The sequence below is a fragment of the Corvus cornix genome, chromosome 19 (genome assembly GCF_000738735.6).
Source record: "Corvus cornix cornix isolate S_Up_H32 chromosome 19, ASM73873v5, whole genome shotgun sequence".
In the NCBI taxonomy this organism is placed as follows: Eukaryota; Metazoa; Chordata; class Aves; order Passeriformes; family Corvidae; genus Corvus; species Corvus cornix.
Window position 1 is genome coordinate 2,974,391 of NC_046348.1, and position 23,019 is coordinate 2,997,409.

The window sequence follows — 23,019 nt, forward strand, 5'->3', positions numbered from 1 at the left end:
TGGATGTAGTAAGTGCCTGAGAAAGCAGTAATTGGTGTTAAGACAAAGCAGTTCAGCCTGCACAGTCATTCAATTCAGTCCAAGTACTGACACATGGAAGTTGTCAAGAACTGCAAATCAATATTTAATTTATTGCATCAGAAAAATGTGGATACTTCTTAACAGGTGGTTGAACTAAGAATATTCTAGAGATGTCACTGATGAAACAGATAATATTTAACATCTCAGCAAAACCAAAAAGGTAAATTATGTTCTTTGTTGACTGTATTTCAGCAAACTAGCTTGACTGTAAGAAAAAACTTCATCAAACTAAACAAATATCATGAAGAATATAAGCACAAGTAGTATGATGTGAAACCAGCCAGTATACACACCTGGTATGGTTACTTGAATGATGTTTAGGTCTTCAACACCTGCACTTGTGTTCTCTACTGTGTTTTTTGTCGTCCTTGTTGTATTGGCTTTACTGGATGAATTATTTTTTCCTAAGAGGATTAATTTAGAAAACATTTATAGAGAGCTCAGAATCTTCAGTCTCATCTATAAAGAAAATATTGCAAAACAACAAATATTGGCAAAGTTTTCAAAGAGGACCTAGTTCCAGTTTCAAAATGGGAGCATTTATTCCATGACCTACCTACCTGACACAATTTTCGACCGGCTATCTGCGCTCCTGTCTCTGGCACATATGTCATTTAGATGATCTACATACTAGGAGCAAATCTCTAGACCTGAATAACTCCTGTGAATCCTACATTACTGGCTATATTTTGATAGAAGGTAGTAAAGAATATACTAGTGGCACAATTATTTGTGAATAACTTAAAAAAATTAATACTCCCTTATTAAGAGCTATATTTAAACTGTAACCGGTAAGTGTTTTTCCCATCTTAAAAACAAACAAGCAAGCAAACAAACCAAGCAACTGCAATGAAGAATAAATCTTTCAGGAATTTATTAACACCATGCTGCTCCCATAATTAATATTTAACCCTTGAAATAAACTGTTATCTAGAAAGTTAAGCAGTTTCAGAACTCACTTTGGGGGCTTCTAGCAGAACTTTCTTTGACAGCTGCCTCAAACATCTCAGGCCTGCAAACAGATTGAACATTTTACATACAATAAAAAAATTGTAACATCAACATTAAAGAAAATCCCATTTTCTAAAAATGGTAACTAAGTGATATCCTCTCAGCCAAAAAGACAGTCAAGAATGCAGTGACTGAGAGGCTCCATAACTTCACAGAATCCCAGACTGGTTTGGGCTGGAAGGAACCTAAAGCCCGTCCAGTTCTATGCCCCTGCCATGGGCAGGGACACCTTCCACTAGACCAGGTTGCTCAAAACCCCATCCAACCTGGCCTTCCAACACTTCCAGGGATGGGTCAGCCACAGCCTCTCTGGGCAACCTGGGTCATGGCCTTGCCACCCTCACAGTGAAAATTTCTTCCAAATATCTAATTTAACTCTGCTCTCTGTCAGTTTAAAGCCATTCTCCCTTGTTCTATCACTACACGTCCTTGTAACTTCTCTTGCCACTGTTTCTGCACTGGCACAGGAGTATCTAAACCTGTTCTAGGAAAGAGAAAGAAAATTCTTACAGTCCTCACTATACAAATCTCCACTCCTCAGCTCTCAGTACACAACCAGCAAGCTTTATGAGTAGCCTGTAAGTGCTCCTTGCAGTAGGAACTAAACCAGTGGTGGGATAATTGTAATGTGTTTAGAAATATGGACTCGCTCTTCCTCTCACAACAGACTCTAAGAGTCTTTCAGAACAAAGAGATTATTTTATCTTGTTCCACCTGCACAAGAGCTTTCCAACCATTTCCCCAAGTACTAAAAATATTCCACTATGTATTTTATAGAGTAATTTAGCAACTTGGCAAAACTAAATTTCATTTTTGGTCCACATTTCAATTCTCATGGAACAGATTATCAAAGACATATGGGAGTCTTACTTTTTAATAACAAATCTTATTTTGGATCTATTTCTCAGGATCTTCTCAAGTCTTGGAATCCCAAAAGTTGAAGGTTGGCGGAACGGGACCCCCTCAGGTAGTCCTTCCACGTAGAAAACCTCTGGGAAGGATTCAAACAGTGCATATGGCACCTTCACTGGTTCACTGTGTCCCAGAGCTTCCCCTGAAATGCAACAGAGCAATAAGGTACCAGTTAGATGACTGATGTGTACAGAAATAGAATACCCCTGGTATAAATGAAATAGGGTAGTTGGCACATACATACTCAATTAGATAGAGCCAGCAGGCTTTGCCTTTTTTTGTGACAGCTATGAGTATGCAGGAAGAAAATTAACAGTTTCAAACGCAACACATTCCATTGCAGTAAATCTCACCATAATTGGCTGAAAATTAGTAATTTGCAGACAGCTCATGCCACTGGCTTGGTCTGCATACAAGACTATCCCATCTGTATGCCACTTTGTTGAAGGCAATGCATTCTGCCTCTGTCTCTTCTAGAGAACACCACCAAGGGGAGGTGAGATTAGTGCTCTTGTTCAAAAACCCGCACTCAGAAAAGTAATGAGAAGCCATTACTTCCAAAAGTCAGTAGTTTTCAAACAGCCTGCACTAGAAGAAGTGCTGGAATATAATGGAACACATTTCTCCAGATACCACCCATAACCCATAACCCATTTTGAGTCATGCAGAGTCATACGAAGTCCCATTTATATGCAGAGTGATGAAAGCTTAAAATGATGTGCTAGTATGCAGAATCACTCTGTCTGTGGGTCATTAAAAAAAGTTGTAATCCAACTACAACTTCTCCATTTTCACACCCAAATAAAATAACTAGTGGAAATGTGACACTGGATTGCAAATACATGAGAATGAAATCTAAGAATTCAGATGGGAAACTGTAAATTACACAAGGTTTGCAGGACTTCTGGAATAAACATATTAACACCTCTCATACATCTAACTGCATGTTCATAAGAAAGGCATCTTAGTAAAAAAGAATCAATAAACATACCACATTTTTCATTAAAAAGATTTTCAACTTTCTGCTTCAAGTCAGTAATTTTGGCATTCCACGCCTCTGCCAGGAGGAAATTGGAAGAATTAGATCAACACTCACACAATGAATCAGTCTTTGAATAATATTTTAATAAATATTTAATAAATTATTATGCTTGATAACTGATTTACTATGGCAATAAAATGTGCAAAATGGCTTTCATTCTGCAAAATAATATTCACATAAATCCTCGTTTTCCTGAAGCTTTGAAAGATACTGTCACTGGATAAAGCAAGGGTGATTAAAACCAAAATTAATCCAAGAGTGATCCAAATTTACAGTATCTGCATAAAATTTACTCATCTGAACTGGCACCCAAAATAGTGGCAGGCAGTTCCTCGTATGTTCAGTGACACAGCCCTGAACATGCCTCTCTCCTGAGAACTTTAATCTCTAGCACAGTTTCTACTTTAGTGGTGAGATTAAATGTTCACCTAGATCAGCATTTTGTTTCTGACAGCCATCAGAGCAATTACTAAACCGATTTACTTGTGCCTGCACTAAGTGGGCCACGGCTGGTCTATGAAACTAAAACCTCAGTCAAAAGTTCAAAAAAGTTGCAGATTAAAAAAAGCCTAGGTCTAACAACAACAGCCAAGTTCAAGAAAACTGTACACAACTCTGAATATGAATACCACCCATGCCAAATCAGTATCTCATTCATTCTCAATTGGCTCAGTAGGAATAGATAGCTCCTTTCTTATAGATTTTATGACCATACAGCTAAAAAAGAAAGCATAGGGGACAAAAAAGATAAATTTACAATTCCTATACAAACATCAGCAAATAAACTCAGAATGTAAGGATGCTGAAAAAAAGGTTTACTGAGACACAGAACTACTTACAATTACTTTGAATACAGTCACTCATCTCACTTGACAATGAAGAATTTTTCTGGACTGCAAATTGACCTTGCTTTCAATGCAGAGATTTCTGTTCCAGAGCACTGCACAGACAGGCCTGGGCCTCCATGGCCAAAAAGCTCTGGCCTACATTCATGATTCATGACTACATGACTTTCAGTCCTGTCCATCCTTTCCTTTACTGATTTTCCAGAACTGGAGAGCTCAATCATGGTAATCATGCATAATCAGCTCTGATAGATCATGGCTTACTAATCTTAGTTCAAATCCTTCCTGGTCCCTACACCCCACCTAGATATCTCTGCACAGTGATGTCAATATTTCAAATTTGGAGAGGGCTTGTGAAATTCATGCACAGTATCACATCTCAGCTAGGTTTATGCACTTGGTGATACTTTGCACCAGAAAAGTCCTTGAAGGGTCTGCAGCATTGTGCAGTAACAGACCAGCAAAAATCTAGAACTGACTCTGCACCTGAATCAATAAGATCTAATGGATCTTTGCTGCATTTGTACAGCATACTCCCTATATCATCCAGGATTTCTCTAATGCTGATTACTCCACATAATGAAGAACTGAATGTACACAAAAGCAAGAACTTCAATCATTCACTAGCTGTACAACAGAACATGAACTAGAAATATCTGATATGTAATCAGGATGTTCCACACCAACATTAAAGGAATGCATGTGTGCTAATTCCCCCAACACTTACCAAAAGAAAACTCTCTTCCTTGTGGCTTCGAATTTGTATTGGATCCATTGGTTTGAGAATTAGTTTGAGCATCTGTTGTTTGTGCTTTATTAGGACCTATGAAGAGACATTACATAAATAACGCAGAGAGCAGAAGCAAGACATCATACAAAAAGAAGAACACATCAAACTTGATTACTAGAGAAATCTTCAATTTTGAATCAAAAGTAGAATTAAAAAAAAGCCTTTAAGAAGTTCTAGAGTTGTATTTAAGCATTTAATACTACTGATCATGTCTGTTATTTCTCTGCTCAGGACTACATCAGTTCCCACATCTCTGCTTGGAATAATGGGCCCAAGCAAGCTGTCAAACTCCAGCATTTTACCTAAGCATAATCTACACAGTATCCAGTTTGTTTCAGAAATGAAAAATAAAACTGTTTCTATATTGAAGTGCATCTGGAGTCTTGAAGTGGAACAGAGTTTGCTACATGAGGTGTACGTTACTTATGGGCTATGAAAGGTTAGAAGAACAGAAAACATCAGAGCAATAAAAGAATATCAGAAGAATATTTAAGGATATTTCTTCCATACTGTCATCAACAGTAACTTCAATCTCTGGGACACTTGAATTATCTGCAGAACTTCGTGACCTTTTTGAACTCCTCGGACTAATTGCTGGAAGCCAAAAGAACACAAAATGTAAAGCACAAATCCTGCACAGCTAACAAAAACAGCTGTATTCTGAGAATTCTAACAAACTGAACTAAGTACAGTCTGAACAGTAGAACCTGAACAATACAGTGATGCTCACAACCTTAAAAAGTAGGTTTAGTGCTCTTGAAAAAGGCACACCTAGATTTCCCACTAATTCAGAACAAAAGACTTTGTTTTTTCTAAGTGTGAAGGAGAGTTTTGGTACTTTTTATTATCTAAATAACAAAAACATGACTAACATCTGAATTTTCTACGGACAAAATATTTTTTTACTCTTGTCTTAGAAAACATCATTATTATTTATTGCAGTTCACAGCTCTCAGTTAAATGGTTGAAGCCATTGAAAGTGAAATAAAAGTTGTCAAAATTGAGTAAATTCCATTTTCTGTACTAGAATAGTTAAGTAAAAAAAGCAGATACATTTATGGTTTGAGTGTCTTTCTCAAATAATAGCAGATTTGGAGGCTACTATGCTAGATCATCTTAAATAATGCCTTTTATTTACAACATCTGTATTTTTCAACCACAGAGATCTCTTAGTCTGCTAGGGAAGCAGAAAGGAAGTATTTACAAATTGATGGCAGCAAATAATACTTAATTGTTTACCTTTTGTCTTTATTTTATTAGCCAGTCTTAGAGGCAAATAGGAAGCGATAAGCTCAGGCCTAGAAGTTGAGCAGAACAAACCCAATCAGTTGCGAGACAAGTAATACAGCAAAATGTTACAAATTTTTTGGAATTCAGTTGAGTTCCGATTCACAAAACATCAGCTCTCTAAAATGAAATTCTGTTAGAAGAATGGATGGCTCTCCATCTACTATAAGCATGAAAAAAAGTAGAAAACATAAAGCTGTATTTTCTATTTTGCAATTTTCTTCTGGGTTTACTTCAAGGAAAAAAATACAGAAAAAGGAAAAAAAAAGGACGGAAAAAAGCTTCCATTTTGGTCCAAAGACCATTTTTCCCCTCTCAATTCTTGATGCATGAAACACACAATTTATACATCTACAGAAATTTAATGAGGAATGTATGTCCTTGTATAAGAAAAAACATACGTGCAAAATATTCTTTGTGTTTCATGGAAGCAGAATTTAGGTAGCATTTAAAGCCTAGAGCTGCTGGGAATGGAGTCAAATAACTTCAAAATCAGAGGTAAAAATAACTGAATCACAAACGTACTTCTTAATAACAAATTTGATTTTGCCACTTCCACGGACAATTCTTTCAAGGCGTGGAATTCCAAACCATGTGGGACTCCGGAAGGGGACTCCTTCTGGCAAGCCTTCAACGATCAAGGACTCGGGGTTTGATTCAAATACAGAATAGGGAACTTTCACTGTCTCTGAAAGCCCCAGAGCTTGGGCTGAAAATAAAAAATAAATGATAGATTACACACTTAAATGGGTGGAATTTTATCTCAAGTGATTTTAAGAAGTGTCTTACAGAAGCTCTGCTACTCAAAGCTAACAATGCCCACCCCACCCCCCAAAAAAACCAGAAATATTTAAATATATTTAAACAGATTCCCTATTATTTTCTGTGGAGTAACTAAAAATGGGGATTTGGCCCATCTTGTTACAGATAATATCTAATATAGGCTTGCAGTACCTAATGTTTTATTTTGAGAACTTCTTTTCATCCAAAAGCTTTTGTGCATCATCTCTTGTCACACAACTGGAAAAATTAGGGCCTAGGATGCTGTTATAAAAACATTTATGTCAGTTTTAGGAAAGAGTAAGTAAAACATACGTAAGAGGAGTCAAGATTTCCATATCTGTCCTAGTATACTTCTGATGCTTAAGTAAATACAGTAACATTCAAACAGAGGAGTTTTAAAATGCAGCAGCACAACGAAACAGTTCATTTAGCATTTAACTTACCAAACTTTATATTAAATATATCTTCTACTTCCTTTCTTAGCTTTGTGATCTTGGCATTCCAATCTTCTTTCGCTGAAAACCAGAAATAGATGTCAGAGAATCGCCCAGCTCTAGATACAGAGGTACATTTGAACATACTTCTTTCAACATAAAAACTTCAAAAATAACAACACAATCACATCTGAGAAGACAGGGACATACAATGAGTAATGATTATTAATAGCAGCTTAAATGATACACATAATTCCCTCTACATAATGAAAAATCTGTTTAAATGTAGTTACAAATTTCAAACACTGACCCAAGTACAATAATCTGTTCTTCAGAGCCTTTAGATGCAGGAAGAAATTATTTTAGTGGTTCTTACAAAACTTGAATTAATTAATCATAGTGTATAATAACAGTCTTTAGAGTAGAACATGAGGATTTAAAGAGTGCTTTGCTAAACATTTTGATTAGCATTAAAAAAAATAATCTTCAGTCCTATTCTCTATTATAAATAAAAGCCAATTATACGAGTGCCAGCCAGAGCAGACATCTGTAGCTTAGACAGAGAAGAAAGAAAAGGATGTGCAATAAAAAGCACTTTTTTTCGTAACAAACAGCATTGTAAGGGTTTTGTATGGCCTGGTTTTTGGTAGCAGGGGGGGCTACAGTGGTGGCTCCTGTGAGAAGCTGCCAGAAGCCTCTTCCATGTCCAGCAGAGCCAGTCCCTGGTGGCTCCAAAGACAGATGTGCCACTGGTCAAGGCTGGGCCAATTAGAAATGGTGGTAATACTTCTGTGATAACAGATTTAATAAGAAAGATTAAAAAAAAAAAAAAAAAAGGTGGTGCAGTTGTAATTGCAGCCAGAGAAAAGCAGGGTGAGAACCTGTGAGAGAACAACTGTGCAGACACCAAGGTCAGTGAAGAACAAGGAGGTGCTCCAGGTACCAAAGCCAATATTCCTCTGCAGGCCGTGGTGAAGCTGATGCCATGAAGATTTTTGCCTTTTCTTTTATACCCCTGTTATACCTTTTTACAACTTCTGTATTCCTGGTGCTTTTTCCCTACATTCTTGGACTTGTTTGTCAAGCTAAGAGACTCAACATTTTAGAAGCTTCGTAGCCGGGGATCAGTGTGCCCCAAACCCCAAGGTCCTCTCCAGAACACATTCTGTAAACCAAGATAGAACCATCCAGGGGAAGGTTCCTTGGGGAGGGGGGCTCACTTGAGCCTCTCATTGGGGAATCTTTGATAGATATGCTGATTAGTAAAGCCTATAATGTTATACCCAATGTTGGGGGGAGGAGATACTCAGCGGGGTGCATCTGGATGCATATGACCTGGACATGTACACCTATGGATCCTTAAAAATAAACACCAAGGTAAAATCCCTTTTCCCCTTCTAACCGTGTATGACTCTTGATTTTAAGACCAGGAAAAGGCATCAAAGACCATGGTGACGCAGCTGTGCCCCTGCAGCCCCTGGAGGGCATGGGAAGCAGAGATCCACCTGCAGCCCATGGAGGAGCCCATGAGCAGGTGGATGCCTGGAGGAGGCTGTGAGCCTGTAGGAAACCCATGGAGAGAGGGGCGTTGCTCCCAAGCTGGAGCAGCCTGTCCTTGGAGGACCACACCCCATGGAAAAGTGACCCATGCCACAGCAGTTTGGGGAGGACAGTGTGCCCGTGGGAGGAACTCATGTTGCAGCAGTCTGGGGGAGGACTGGTGCTCATGAGATGGAGCCACGTCAGAGAGGTTCGTGGAGAACTGTCTCCTGTGGGAGGGACCCCATGATGCAGCAGGGGAACGACTTCTCTCCCTGAGCAGCAGGAGAAGCTATGAGTGATGAACTGACCATGGCCCCCATTCCCTGCCTCCTTGTACCACTGGGGTATGAGGTAGAGCTGCAAGGAGGGAGAGGTGGGGGAAAGGTGTTCTTAAGTGCTTATTTTACTTCTCGTTATCCTGCTCTGATTTTGTTAGCAATAAATTCACCTTATATCTCTAAGTTGAGCCTGTTTTGCCCATGGTGGACGATGAGAGATCTCTCTCTTAAGTCTTTACGTCAACTCATGAACCCTTCGTTGTATTTTTTCTCCTCTGTTCAGCTGCAGAAGGGAGTGAGTGAGCAGCTTGTTTGGGTGCCTGGCATCTGGCCAATGTCAACCCATGGCATCATACTTCATTACTTTTCATCACAACTGACAAATAACAATTAACTGCTACTGAGCCAAACCAACTCCAAGCTGAGAAAGGCATGCAGGAAGGAAGCTATACAGAATTTTTTTGTTTCCAAAACATATTTTTAATTAATAAATTACCTATTTTGCTTATTTCTAGTGTCTTATACTTTCATGGCAAGATGCATTAATATTTTTTTCATAGGTATTTGATAGATTTCACAGGTATTTAACACCTGCATGTGTCTTTGTACTTATTCACATGTTGTAGTCCTAGTGGCAAAGGAATCAGACTGACTACCTGACTTTAAAAAAATTATTATTCACAAACTGTCTGTTGATGGCACAGGATTACTATTTTCCAAAGCAGTAATACTTTGCTTAAAAACATCTAATATTCTTTGGCAACGTTAGGTTTGCATCTGCAGTAAGAAGATGCCTTTGTCTGGGCAAGTGGTTTTCACTGGGCTCTAAGTGCAGGAGAACATTTGCTGTGTTTATCTCTCTGACATCAGACCCTGGATCCCAGCAAGCATGGTGGGCACTGGTAATTCCAGAATCACCTGTAAGTTAGTGAAAAATACAGTGAAGTAACTAGTACAAAAAGAACTATTATTCTGAACATTCCAACAGTCTGAGGTTTAAGAATCATCATCACTACTTAGCCTGTTCTTTCAGAAAGAGGATTTTATTAGCTGGGATTTTTACTGCTGTCACTGGCACATGCTGTTACTACTTCGAAAAAACCCCAAATTCGATGCTGCCTTTTCCTCTCCACAAGAAAACCAGCCTTTTCTATTTAACTACCCTCTTACTGAATACGAGTTTTTTCCTAAAATCCACAATACATTGTGATGATGTAAAGTGACTATTGCCTGCATGATTACTAAATCATATTACTTCTTTTTATTTTTTTCCTCCAGTAATCTGTGTGTGTGTAAAAACAAAGGAAGCCCTGGATCTTGGCTTGTGTTATTACTACAAGCAGATTCATACTCCTAAAAAATCCAGTAAGATCTGGATTGCACATTCCTGTAGCAAGAAAGCACCAAGACACTTCAACTCAGGGAATTTGGAAATAAACCCCAAACCGTTTCTTCTCCCTGTTAAAGGCACTTCATGCTTTCAAAAAATCCCTACAATTCCTTACCAACAGAGATCTGAAAGAGCCCAGAGTCAGCTGCAAAATGCCAAGGGACTCCAGAGCTTTGATTCAGGCCAGGACAGTAACTCCAGTTCTCTGGGACTCTGAAGATGACCCAGTCTAGTTATTCAAAGGCAGCTGGGACTGCACCAGGATTTCACAATCCAGGAAGCCATCCACGTTCACAGTGATCAGTTTATTCTTTCCAACCTTCACGATGAATATGCCAGCATACTCATCACACAACGGTTACTTCTTGAAAAATGCTGCATTGATCTAGATGCATTTCCCCATCAAACCCTTCCATTCCCACTTGGAGACAGCACCTGTCTTACCTGGGGTGTTCGACCCGGGCTGAGTAAATTCCGTTGAAGTGACAGTTAGCAGCTCTGGCCTGCAACCAGGACACAAATAATCTACTTATTCTTGACATCAATTAAATACTATTACCTATTATGACATGAATTGAAGAGTTTGAATTTTTCTATTATATTTTTCACACTTATCAACATGCTACAGATATGCAAAAGATATTTTGAAATACTTGTCTGGATTGCAAATACCCACTCTGTGATGCAGAATATTTAATTTGCTTATTTGGTAACTAGAGACCAAATGCTTCATGACCTAATGAAACCAAGTGCTTGATTACATACAGGGTGTTTGTTTGGACTCTTTCTTTAAAATCCCTCCATGTTTAGACTTACCTTTTGATCACAAATTTTATTCTGTTGCCCACTTGAATTATTTGTTCAAGGCAAGGGATTCCATACCAGGAGGGACTCCTAAAGGGGATGTTCTCTGGCAGCCCTTCAACATAGAGGTCAGTTGGATGAGCTTCAAATTTCTTGTATGGAACAGCTTTGGGCTCAGTGCTCCCCAAAGCCTCAGCTGTTGGAACAAAATACATCCAGTAACTGGACAGACTGGCCAATCAATCTTCATTAAAAGCTAGCTGATACCAGTTCCTCAGGCTGTTGTAATTGTGATCTTAACATTTGGTACAATGCAGGACATCTAAATCCAACAGAACCCAAGTCTCAGCACACCAAATATGTAAAAAATTTGCCATGTTGTATGATGTTGCTGTTCGGCAGTCACAAGAACAGATTGGAGATTACTGGACTGCTCACTGGGGTATAATACATTTGTTTTATCCAAAATTGTTAATGTATTATAGAGTATAATGAAAAATTTTATTCTAGCTCTTATGAGTTGACTATTTTTTCATATTGGACAGAACATAAAAGTTCACCCAGAAATGTTTTAATACTAATTATGATGATACTGCAGTGGATATAAATTTAAGTAAACAGCTGTTTTATTCACCATCAAAGGAAAAAAATCCAAATAGGAAGGAATTGAGAGCAATCAGAAGAGCTGTATATGTAAGACTTATAATTCTTTTTAAACTATGAATTTACCTTGTGTAAGCAGTAAATTAAAACATTCTTTTTCACTCAGCCACAAGAATTTTAAATACTTGAAAAAAAAATCTGAACAAAGGTCTCATTCACATAGACGTTCAAAGGAAGGAATGAAAGCAACCTTCAAGAAATACAAAGCCATAAAGAAAAGAAAATAATAATACTGTACTCACCAAACTTTTTACAGAAAAGTTGATCTACCATCTTTCTCAGTTTGGTGACTCTGGCATACCACTCTTCTTTCACTGTATTTGAGACTGACACAGAACAAAACCAACAGTCCCTAATTATTTTGGTTGTATTTTCAGTTTTTCAGTTTATAGGATGCATAATCATCCTGCATTTTCAGGTAACACATAAATGCTCTGTGTAAGAAGCATGGATTCAACTTGGAACTAGAAAAAAATTATCATAAAATAATGACAAAATATTAAAACTGAACAAAACTCCACTGAACCAGTGATACCACTCTTGCTACAAAATACACACAGTGTATTGGCCTGAAGAACTGCAATACTTTCATCATCCACCTCCAAACTACAGATCCCACTTGGAGATGGGAATAGTTTTTCAACTGTTTCATTTCCTGAAGAATTATCTTGATATTCAATGTGGAATGAGGCATGCGTATGGGATGAAAACTTGCTTTCAAGGAATCAAAGCACATATAATACAAATCACTTTTTCCTCCTGAATATGTCTTTGTGACCAACAAGTGAAGCTTCCCAGTCTCAAAGAAGATGTTGGCCAGCTGCCACGGCATGGGTTTAGTCAGAATGCAAAAGCAGTGACTTGTGGTCCATAACTGCACCCGACTGGGCTATCAGCATAAGCACCAGCTCACATTTCTCCAGCCATTCCTGGGATCTGACTGGTCTGTCTTGCAGCCAGTATCAGTCTTCTCAGAGTTTCAAGACTGAGGCCTTTCCACTAAATCTTCCTGACCAGCCTGTTTCCCACAGGAATGCAAATGAAAATCATCTTTTCCTCTGACAGTCAAAATACACGTTCCATAGTCATCCCTTTCATTTCCTGCTGGGGACATAAGCTATCAGGGCCTGTGGCCGGAGCAGGAATTGGACACATGGAGCTGAGAGAGCAGGGGCTGGTGCTCCATAGCTCTGTCTCCTGAGATGGCAGTGGACACATGGAGCAGCAGAGTAGATAATGAGCTACCAGGAAAGAGGGAATCCAAATAGGAAGAAAACTGCAGGAAAGGAGGCTCAGACAGCTGCTGTCTTCTGTGTTCTCTGAGATGTTATTGACAGCTTCCAGGGATGCTCTCTTCTCTTAGAGAGGATGCAGAGGTCACATGTAACTATCTCTAGTCACGTGACAGTTGGTGATAACAAGCAATATAAGCAAAATATAAGAACCTTGTGCCATAAAATTTGGTTACCACTGGTTTTCTTAGCTACAGGGGTGTTATGAGATAAGCAATGTACTTGCTTTGCCTTCATAATCAGTACAACCGTATTAAAAATGAATAAAACAACAGAAAAAAGGGCTCATTTAAAAAGCCATATAGGAGTCCAGTTAAGGGTAAGGCTTGGTTACCAGCCTACCTACTATTTTTGTAGTCAAATTTTGTACTTGAAGGAACAGTAGGTTACTAAGACTCAATACACTAAGTTAATTTACACTTCAGGAAAAGTTTAATTCCTGCACACACATTAAACAGACATCCTTATGGTATAACTGCTTTGCTTAATTTAGATCCTTAATATTCACTTTAATACAGTCTTTGATACACATTTTACAGCAGAAGTCTATGAGTATATAATACACATAAAGGTGCTGCACAAGTGCAAGTACTACTGTCTATATGCTTGTGTTGTCTGAACTAAGGACTTCCGTGGTATTACTAAAATTTCATAGTTCAACAGGGAGAGGTTGCCACTTAGCATTTTGGAGTTGGGAGCAATTGGTTCTTAACTGTTGTTTAAGGCATACAAGCTTTTAGCACTTGGTTTAATTGGACAATTAAAAGAAAATGCCCTAAAGCCCAAGAGACAATAGAATTCAACTGAAGAGAAAAACAAGTCTGGTAAAGGAATTTACCAACTAATGCCCATGCAAAAGTACAGCTCTTTCAAAACTTGATTTTTTTTCCATGCTAAACTTCTTTTTACCAACTTGAGTTCATGGGTGCAATTCCTGCAGTCTTATTTTTACATGGTCATTTTTTCTACCTTTGGATGGGCACTCAATGGAGACAAGACATGTAAGAGCATGCATCTGCTCAAAAGTATTCCTGATGGGAAGAGTGGTTGGAATGCATTATCTTTGCACCACTATGTGCAAATGTAGTCCCATTATCCAATGAAATCAGATCCTATAGTAATAAATGGCACTATGTTCCCTGCTACATTTCAGTTAATCTAATTTTGGAAAATCCCATATATATAAGCAATTCTTCCACGGTACAGAGTTTCCCTATCGAGTAAACTCTATCAGCTGTGGAAACTGCTGCCTTTTCTCTATATCGCAACAGACTAACACCTAGCTAGCTCATTGTTTTTCTTTCTGCCAAGCTGAATCAAATCCATTGATGGGGTTAGTAACACTAGCTTGGATAACCAATGGAAAACTCTATAGCTAAAGAAAATTCAAAATCAGAAGAATTGCTTGCAATGTATTATTAGTAAAAGCAAATTGTAGCCACCACTGAGACTGACAAATGGGAATCTCATACTGCACTCATACAACTCACACATTTGAAAACCTACCTCCTGAGACTGTTTTGTCCACTGGAACACTTGTCAAATTCAGAAGTTCATGCCTGAAAGATTAAAGATACATATTTCAACAGTGACAGACACTTTGAGAAACTAGCCTCCAGTTACAGCCTCAAGTTACTACTTATTCAAGGATCAATACCAAAAAACCTCCCAGGGGACATCATGATCCCCAACACTGAATTCCAATTAACACCAAAGTATCCACATGACTGGAACCCTATTGACAAAACATTTTTAATGCCTGACACCTGTATCTGCCAGAGCTGTAACATTTCACGTTAACATATAGGTTCCATTAAACTTACATCTGAGTTCTAAGATATACTTAATCAGAAAAAAAGATCCAAATTAAAAATTTAACCTCTAAAAAAATAAACTTCAAAGCAGACACTTTTGTTTCTGAAATATATCTCATTTTATCCACAGCTGAACAAACAAAAAATTAAACATTCTGATAATTTCTCAAATAGCCAAACTAGTTTTTTCGCTGTTCTGGTTACACATTCCAAAATCAATGAACACCATAAATTAATTTCTGTTAACAACTAACACATATTTGACAAAAGCAGGTGTCAGCATTGACAAAAGCAGGTGTCAGCATTGCATAAATAATTAAATCTATGGATGATGTCTGATTTTAAGTGAGACAAAAGGTAGATCTACACTTTTTCCTCTTTTCTAGTTATCTGCAAGCATTACGATGACAGAACCTGACCATGTTCCTCTCAAATGTAAGCACCTAGCACCCATGGTAAAGGCAGCATATACAGGGGTGGGAGCTGTCACTATCCCCAGTTCTGAGCCCGACCATTGCAATCAGCAGATTCCTGTACATTTCAAAAACTCTCAGATTAGGCCCTATACCACTGAACACAGGAAAACGTCAGCTGTTACTCGCTGAAGCTTCCTTTAAACTTCAGTCCGTCTCCATCTGAGTTCTCCTTCATGTACACTACCTGATCTACCTCCAGACACACCATGGACACACATCCAACCAAACCACAGGAACCAGTAGCTATGTGTTGGCCTCAAGCCTGACCTGGGAAATGCTTTATACAAATACAGCCATAGACACCTTGATACAACATTCCACCAAGAAAAAAAAAAAAGCATAAACTGAAATTAGGCCAGGATCCTCAAACAGGATCAAATATCCCAAAGTCAATGGTTTTCAACATGTACTGCAGCTGCAGAGATCTGAACAGTACAAAGAGATCTGCCCCTGGTAAGAAGTCCATAATATTGAAGAGATCTGTCCAGAGATCTCTTCACCACGACTGTAACTGTTCCACTGGTCTGATAAGCTGAATTTATCAAAGTGAACATCAACTAAAAACTACTCCTTAGTAATGCAAATGAATATGCCAGTAGAAACCGGTTTGGAATTCCTTGAAGAAAAATGACGCAAAGTGGAACCTGCAGAAAACAATGAGTAATGCAGAGACAAAAATGCAGAATTCCTTACTTTTTAATCACAAACCGGATCTTCTCCTTTCCTAGAAGTATCCTCTCCAGCCGGGGAATGCCATACGTGGATGGACGCCTGAAAGGAATCCCCTCTGGCAGCCCTTCCACATATAAGTCTTCTGCATGTGACTGGAAGAGTGGGTATGGGACAGACACTGGACCTTCTGCTTTTATAGCTTGAGCTTTAAGGAAAAAGGAGAATAAAAACATTAGACTAGCTTGTGGCTCTACTCAGTTACCTGAGTATCACTCAGATAAACATTTATCACTCTGATAAACATTATAATTAGCATACAGAACATTAAAACATGTAAGCATTCATGTTGTGAGGGATTGTTTTTGTTTAATAGCAAAATCACTCTGATTAACAGTAAACAAGCTGCAGCCCTGCATACGTATGGAAATCATCCTCTTTTCCCTTCATGTAAACATTTAGTAACAGTGACTGCACCTGTTAGGGTGAAGATTCTCACTATTTTGGTTTTGCTTAATAGAGTATTTTGAAAGATGAAGTTATCTAGACTTAGTCATAAACCAAGCATGTTTCAGTTCACTAGCTCTGTTATTATTTGTTACTACTATTGGCTTACAAGTCATTAGCTCCTTGGAGTAGGAGCACACATCCCTTCTTTTTAGTGAATTCCTGAAGTTTCCATGTATTTTAGAAATCCAAAGAACCACTAATGAAATAAACAACACAATTCTAACACTGCTGAAAAAAGCATGGCCCTACTAATGAAATCTTTGAAACAAATGAAAAGCAAGGAACTGAGTCAGCCACAGCTGAAAAATAACCTCAACTTATTTCTTTAAGTTATGAGGATCACACTATTATCAATACACCTATCAGGGTGGCAAATACTGGAGAATGACACAAGAGTTTGCAAATACTGAAAGGGCTGATTTCTTTATACTCACAAAGGTATGTTAATTTTGTAGGCCATGTGACAAGAATTCTCTATTACCATGTGACTGGTCTGCAAATAATTTGGTACGTTCTGCTGTTTTGATATGGAAATTAGATGCAAAAAATTATTTGAGGTGAGAAAAACCAAGCTAAGGCCAAATTAGAGTACAGTGATGTTGTGGCAGCACTTCTGAAAGTAAAACTACTTAGGGCACCTTTTCAAGCAACTTAACGTAATATCCAAGTGGCCCACGGTTCAGACATTGTCTATGCAAAATGCTCTCATTAACTTGTAAATTCTTAAATGAAATAAAACAATTTAGGTGTGAAAGGTATTTGGGTAACACACTCTTTCAACCGCTTGAAACCAGAGTATTTCTAGGGATGTTTATAGCAAAAAGGGAAAGCTTTGAAAACACTGTATTTTAGTCTACTATTTTGACCAGAATTAAGTATCAAAATCTTAGAAAACTGCAAGAAGAATGGTGTTTCAACTAGACTTGGTTTCAACTGGCAAACATAAGATGGCCAACACTAGAGACAGAGAACAGATTCAGAGAGATGGACATGAACCTGAAGATGATTCTTAGCAAATACACTAATGAAACCCTATTCAAACCTGCGCCAAAGGAGCTCCAGAGTAATCACCAGCAGTTCTGTTGTGTATCACACCAGCCCTTCATCAACATAATTTTTATTCCACTCATGCACCTCTTTCAAGAAATTAACAAAAATTTTTCTCAGCCCTGGAGGTTGTTGTGGCATGTGGTAAAAAGCTCAACAAATCCACCAGACAAGCCTCAGGGCAACAGATTAAGATCACTAAAATCCAGATCCTTAGCCAGCATAAAGTAAGAACAGCTTCAGAGTAACAAAAATTCTGCCTGTTTAGATAAGTAACTAACAACAAGTAAATTTTCACATATGAGAGTCTTTATTTCTCTTAAATCAGCAAATGTTTTAGCCAATACTGTTTAGAGTGCCTAAGAATACCATCAGCATCCCAGTCTGAAGTGAGGCTTCTTAGATTTGGAATCTCACATGTTTTTGCATAGAAATCCTACTGAAAATAGGCTTTATTTTTATAAATTATTCTGTATATGTGAGTCACTAAAAGTAAATCTCATTTAGTTTTCACCTACAACACAAAGCTGTATTTTCAGACATGGCAGTTGTAATAGATTACAGTAACTGATAATGCTAGAACACTTTGGAGCTATAGAAGCCAACAAATTTGAAGACCATTCTGGGAATTCTGGACATCCATAACTCATTTCTGTAAATGGTAGACTGCATGCCCATACAGATAGAAAGAGATAGTCTGATAAAGAATTGTTTTGTTAATCAATGAAATGTTGTCATCCACAGGGAAAAGGAGATAATTTTTAATACAATATGGTCTGCTATGGAAAGTCAGGAACAGCTCAGCATTCAACAGACTCTACAGGAGATTTTTAGGCTGGTGTTGTGGGTAACCCAAAATGTTACTGCATTCCATATGTACCTGTGCTCAAAAATTGTTACTGTCTCTTTCAGACCCTGCAGGCAGAAAACAGAACCGGCTGGGGAGGTGTTGGGAAATGGTTAGAGGATCAGGGACATGGATCATTGATAGAATTATGGGATCGATAAAAGAACTGTACAAGCAATAGGCCTGCAAGCAAAGGTTAGTGTGAGAAACTGTCTCCATGAGAAAATCCCTGTGTGAGAAACAGGCCTGGGAACAAGAAGGGAGTGTGAAGATTTGCAGCTGTGCAGATAAAACCTGGAGAGGGGAGGGTGAACTCTGAATTCTTTTAATCATAACATAACTAGTAGAAGCTTGCCAATGTAGTCCAATTATGTAGAAGCAGAAATGCGCTTTGGTAAGTTTTAAGCCACTTAAGAGTTAACAAGCTGGTATACTATATAAGTGCCTCTGGATTGCTAATAAAGAGAGCTTGCTTTTATCAACCATACTGGCTGGACTGCAATTTCTTCCTCCCCCCGCCGGAGTTCACAGACCTTTTTCCAACAGGGAGGGTGCTGTGCGCACTTTTAAAGTCAACTCTCCCAGGCATCTCGGGCTCTTTTTGTGGAGTGGCTTTTGCCTCTCTGGCCTCTTGGTCTTTGCCTCAGGCAGAGAAGCTCTCTCCTGCCATTTGATTTTTGGCCTCTTGACTTTGTTTTCTTGCCACTGGCACCAGTAGCAACTCAGGAACTGCACTGTGCAATCAAAAACTGTTTCAGAGTGAATTTTTCAACTCCTGTAAGCAGCATGGGGGCTAGAGCCAGCGGGGCCAGGAGGCTGCTGTTCCCACTGCCCCTCCCGCCAGCAGCTCAGAAACAGCAGCACCAACACCAGCACAGTTCAGTGGGCAGCAGAAGGAGGCAGGGAGAGAGCAATGCTGACACACACCAAACTGGAGGTTGACTGGTGGGGCTGGAGTTACCCAGGCAACCCCAGGATTCCCATCTGCCGCTAGAAGTGCTTCATAAGCTCATCTCTTCCCAGGAGGGTTTGCTGCCATTGTCCCTCTGTGTTTCAAGCCAAGACATCGGTTATGGTGGCTGCCATCTTGGATTCTGCATTTCCCATTGTCAGCATGGACTTCCAGCGATTGAGCAATTTTGTATCTAATAATTATTTACTCTTGCTTTTTGCCTGTTGCTGTTTTGCTTGTTATTAGACTGTTATTTTTTTCACTTTTATCTACTAGTATTCATTCCTTATTGCTGGAAAGGGATTGGTTAAAGGGAGGCAACTCATTCCATAGTGACTACCCCTTAAATTGTCTTAAACCAACTTAATTTTCTTAAACCAACTTTGCTACATGCAAACATCAAAATCAAAATTAAAGCAATTCACTAAGAATGATGTTCCTTTCTAGAGCAATTAAAATACAGTGAATCAGATTCTGAACTGTATTACCTTGGTGCAAGTTGCTTTCAGCAGGCTGTTTAACTGTCAGATGATAGTCACACCCCAAACATGCAGTAACTCCAAACCACAAAGTCTATTCTTAAAGCACTTCCACTTTTTGTGGCAGAGGAACACCAGAATTTATTTTTAAATCTTTGCTGATGCTGTTTTAGTGCGTGATATGTGGACACAAAATATATCTAAGTGCAGCATTTGGAGATAAATTCCAAAGTCTAACACATCTGCTGCTTTTTCTTTCCAAGAGCCATTAACACATATAATTTTTGCTTCACTGCAAAACAATCATAATCAAAAATGAAGAATCGGTGAGTGGTAGCCTCTCTTTAGCACCATTCTAAAGATTCTTTCACTTAAGGATCCAGTGTAATTACAGAAAAAAGGACAGTTCTCTCGAATGTGGGTACCCAAGATACGTGAGCATGCAGGTGCTCCAGGAGACTGAGCACACCTGAAAAACAAAATCAAGTTTCGCACTATGGTGCCAAACGCACATATCCCATTTTGAAATTACTCTGTTCATCAAAAAAGCTACTTTCCCCAATTTTATGTCTTCTAACAGTATTTAGCCCTTTGGTGCTGTCAGTTCTGGTGTGCTTCTGAGCCTACAACAAGATGCATGCCAAAGAGCAGTCTGTCACAGAGACAAAAGAGTACAGGCAATGGCTTGGACAGGGGTGTAACACATACCATATTTTTTTTCAAACAGCTCTTCAACTTCCTTTCTCAAGTCTGTAATTCGCGTATTCCATTTGTCTGCAAAGAAAACAGGAGGACATGTCAGACTACAAACAAAACTGAGAATCTCTTGTAAAATCTGTTGCCACTAAATGAAATATGCAGTGTGTACTTTTACCGCTCACTTGCAAACAGGTGCCTGCTGAGTACAGTACAGACTATACCTTAAAATGCAAGGATACATTCAGAAAAAAAGAAAAGTACAAAATAAAATGTTTAAGATTACTTCCCAAACTTGTATCCTAAATTAAGTTAAAAAAACCACAACATGCACTAGGTTAAAGTAACTTCCAAAAACGGTTTCTCTCTTTGATGGCTCAGTCAGCAGCTCTTGCTGCCACCAGGGGGTAAAGGCAGTTTGTAGCCACTGTTCGTAGTTATCTAAATTTGGGTGCTGAAAAGCTTAATTAGTGAAGCTTGATAAAACTTACAATACTGGAGCTCAATACTAGAGGAGCAAAGTGTTCTGAAGTGTCCGAACAGCAGCACTGACACTACCAACAGCTGCTCTTTTTTAATTAGAACAAATGAAGGGCCTTTCTCTATGTCAGAGACTGAAAATAGTTCCTGCCTCAAACATTGATATAAACTTTTGCTTATTATAAAGAAGCTACAACCAAAGAAGCTTCCCTTAAAACTGGGACTTTGGACTGAAAGTCAAACTGCTGATTAGATAAAGGGAAAGCTATTGTTCAGTCATCCCAGGCTGAGGGAAAGGTATGCATCCACAACAGGCCAAAGCCACCAGCTGCAATCATCCCTGGCTGAATTTGCGGTGGGGGGAGAGCACAGCTCACAGAAGCCAGGTTTACACAGACTCCCCACAACCAAGGGGGGAAGAGGAGGCTTTGGGTGCGTGGTGTAACCTCTGGTCAGAGGCAATTAACACCCATGCTCTGATTACCCCACAGGCCACATCCACAGGACACTGACATGAGAGACAGCTGGGGGGGAGTCATAACCCCCCAAAGTGCTCCCCAGAGGCTTTGCACCACTGGATGCAACAGATCCCAACTCTGCTATAAGAGACGCTCCCCTCCCCCAGGGGGACATGCCTGGACATTGCCACCTGGCTCGAGGGCATATTAAGCCATCGGATTCTATGCTTTTCAGGAGGACCTTCACCACCAAGAAGACCAGCTGGAGAGGATAATGGAACATCGTTGGGATCCACAGAGTGGTAATATTTTCCTTCATTCTCTTTCTGTCCCCCCCCACCTATTTTCTATTTCTTTCTCTTCTTGTCTCTCCTTTTCTCTCTCTCTCTCTCTCTCCCTCTCATAAAATAAAACCCATACTATTGTCACTGGCATATGGTCTCATTTGCACCTTAATTCAGGCAGAGGAATTTCTAAAGAACGTTAAAAATTGGATCTTAGCTCCAAAACTTCTCACATTCATTTTGTGTTTTAACCAGATCTTGAAATACCATAGGGACATGCCACTTTCTGTATGTGAACTTCAAAGTGAACATAAGAGGAAATGTCCTCAATACAATTTACGAAGCTCAAGAGTAAAGATATCTGAATAACTTGTGAGATGCAAATCACTGTAATCTAATTGCATAGCGTCTAGCTCAAAATAAAATTTTCTTGAAAACAGCACAGGAAGAAGATCAACTAAGTCACCTCAGAGCCAACACTGAGCAGGTAAGCCCTGAGATAGTCTCAAACTGCTGAGTATATATTGCGAGCTCAATTAAAACTTCTGTCATCCTAATATTTTATTGCCTTTCCTCTCTATCTGCAATCAAACACATTCTTTCTTCACTTCCAAAACTGCTGGCCTTCAAAGATTAGGTGATGTTTTCTATTGAGGGAATGTATCTAATAAAAGCTTCTGCAGCACCAACTCCTCAATATTCTCCCCTACTAATGCTGTCTTTATGTTATCCTGACCGAAGGAAAAAAAGAATGATACATGTTGAATGGCCTACCGGTATTGATGATCTTTTAAGAACACAGCTCTGAAAATTTTAGTCATTTTTGCTAAAATTGATATCTGTCATGCAAAAAACATGTTAGAAGGAATTCCATAAGAATTTTTCAATTGACTTCAATTTCCACAATTCCTACTAAAAATCTAAAATACTGGGCCAAAAGATATTCCAACAGTATAGAACCTTATAAAAACAGACAGATTAATGCACTATGTGTCCAGAAACCACACCAAAACACTGAATAAAGGACAGGTACAGGACTGCAAAAAATCCCGTGCAAAGCATCTTTAACCAGAGTAAACTGAAGTGCATGGCTGCATTTCTGTGGAGAACCCAACATAAGGCATCATGAAACAACGCTACCAAGAGATCCCAG

The 23,019-nt window shown here is 38.9% G+C and overlaps 1 protein-coding gene across 8 annotated transcripts in view; it reads right to left on the reverse strand.

The window, feature by feature from the left end:
* The window catches only part of GTF2I (general transcription factor IIi), a 101,477-nt gene that overhangs the window by 9,710 nt on the left and 68,748 nt on the right, over positions 1-23,019 (reverse strand). For 7 of the 8 annotated variants that reach the window (XM_039562704.1, XM_039562700.1, XM_039562705.1 and 4 more), the window contains 15 exons: positions 20,657-20,722; positions 16,138-16,321; positions 14,661-14,713; positions 12,105-12,188; positions 11,212-11,395; positions 10,840-10,898; positions 7,195-7,266; positions 6,494-6,677; positions 5,921-5,979; positions 5,192-5,275; positions 4,619-4,714; positions 2,996-3,061; positions 1,963-2,146; positions 1,041-1,093; positions 375-485 (listed from right to left, as the gene is read on the reverse strand). In XM_039562704.1, coding sequence (XP_039418638.1) covers positions 375-485; positions 1,041-1,093; positions 1,963-2,146; positions 2,996-3,061; positions 4,619-4,714; positions 5,192-5,275; positions 5,921-5,979; positions 6,494-6,677; positions 7,195-7,266; positions 10,840-10,898; positions 11,212-11,395; positions 12,105-12,188; positions 14,661-14,713; positions 16,138-16,321; positions 20,657-20,722 — 1,539 coding nt within the window. Of the gene's footprint in view, positions 1-374; positions 541-1,040; positions 1,094-1,962; positions 2,147-2,995; positions 3,062-4,618; positions 4,715-5,191; positions 5,276-5,920; positions 5,980-6,493; positions 6,678-7,194; positions 7,267-10,839; positions 10,899-11,211; positions 11,396-12,104; positions 12,189-14,660; positions 14,714-16,137; positions 16,322-20,656; positions 20,723-23,019 lie in introns of those variants that run through there. The other variant, XM_039562706.1, reaches the window with a different exon arrangement.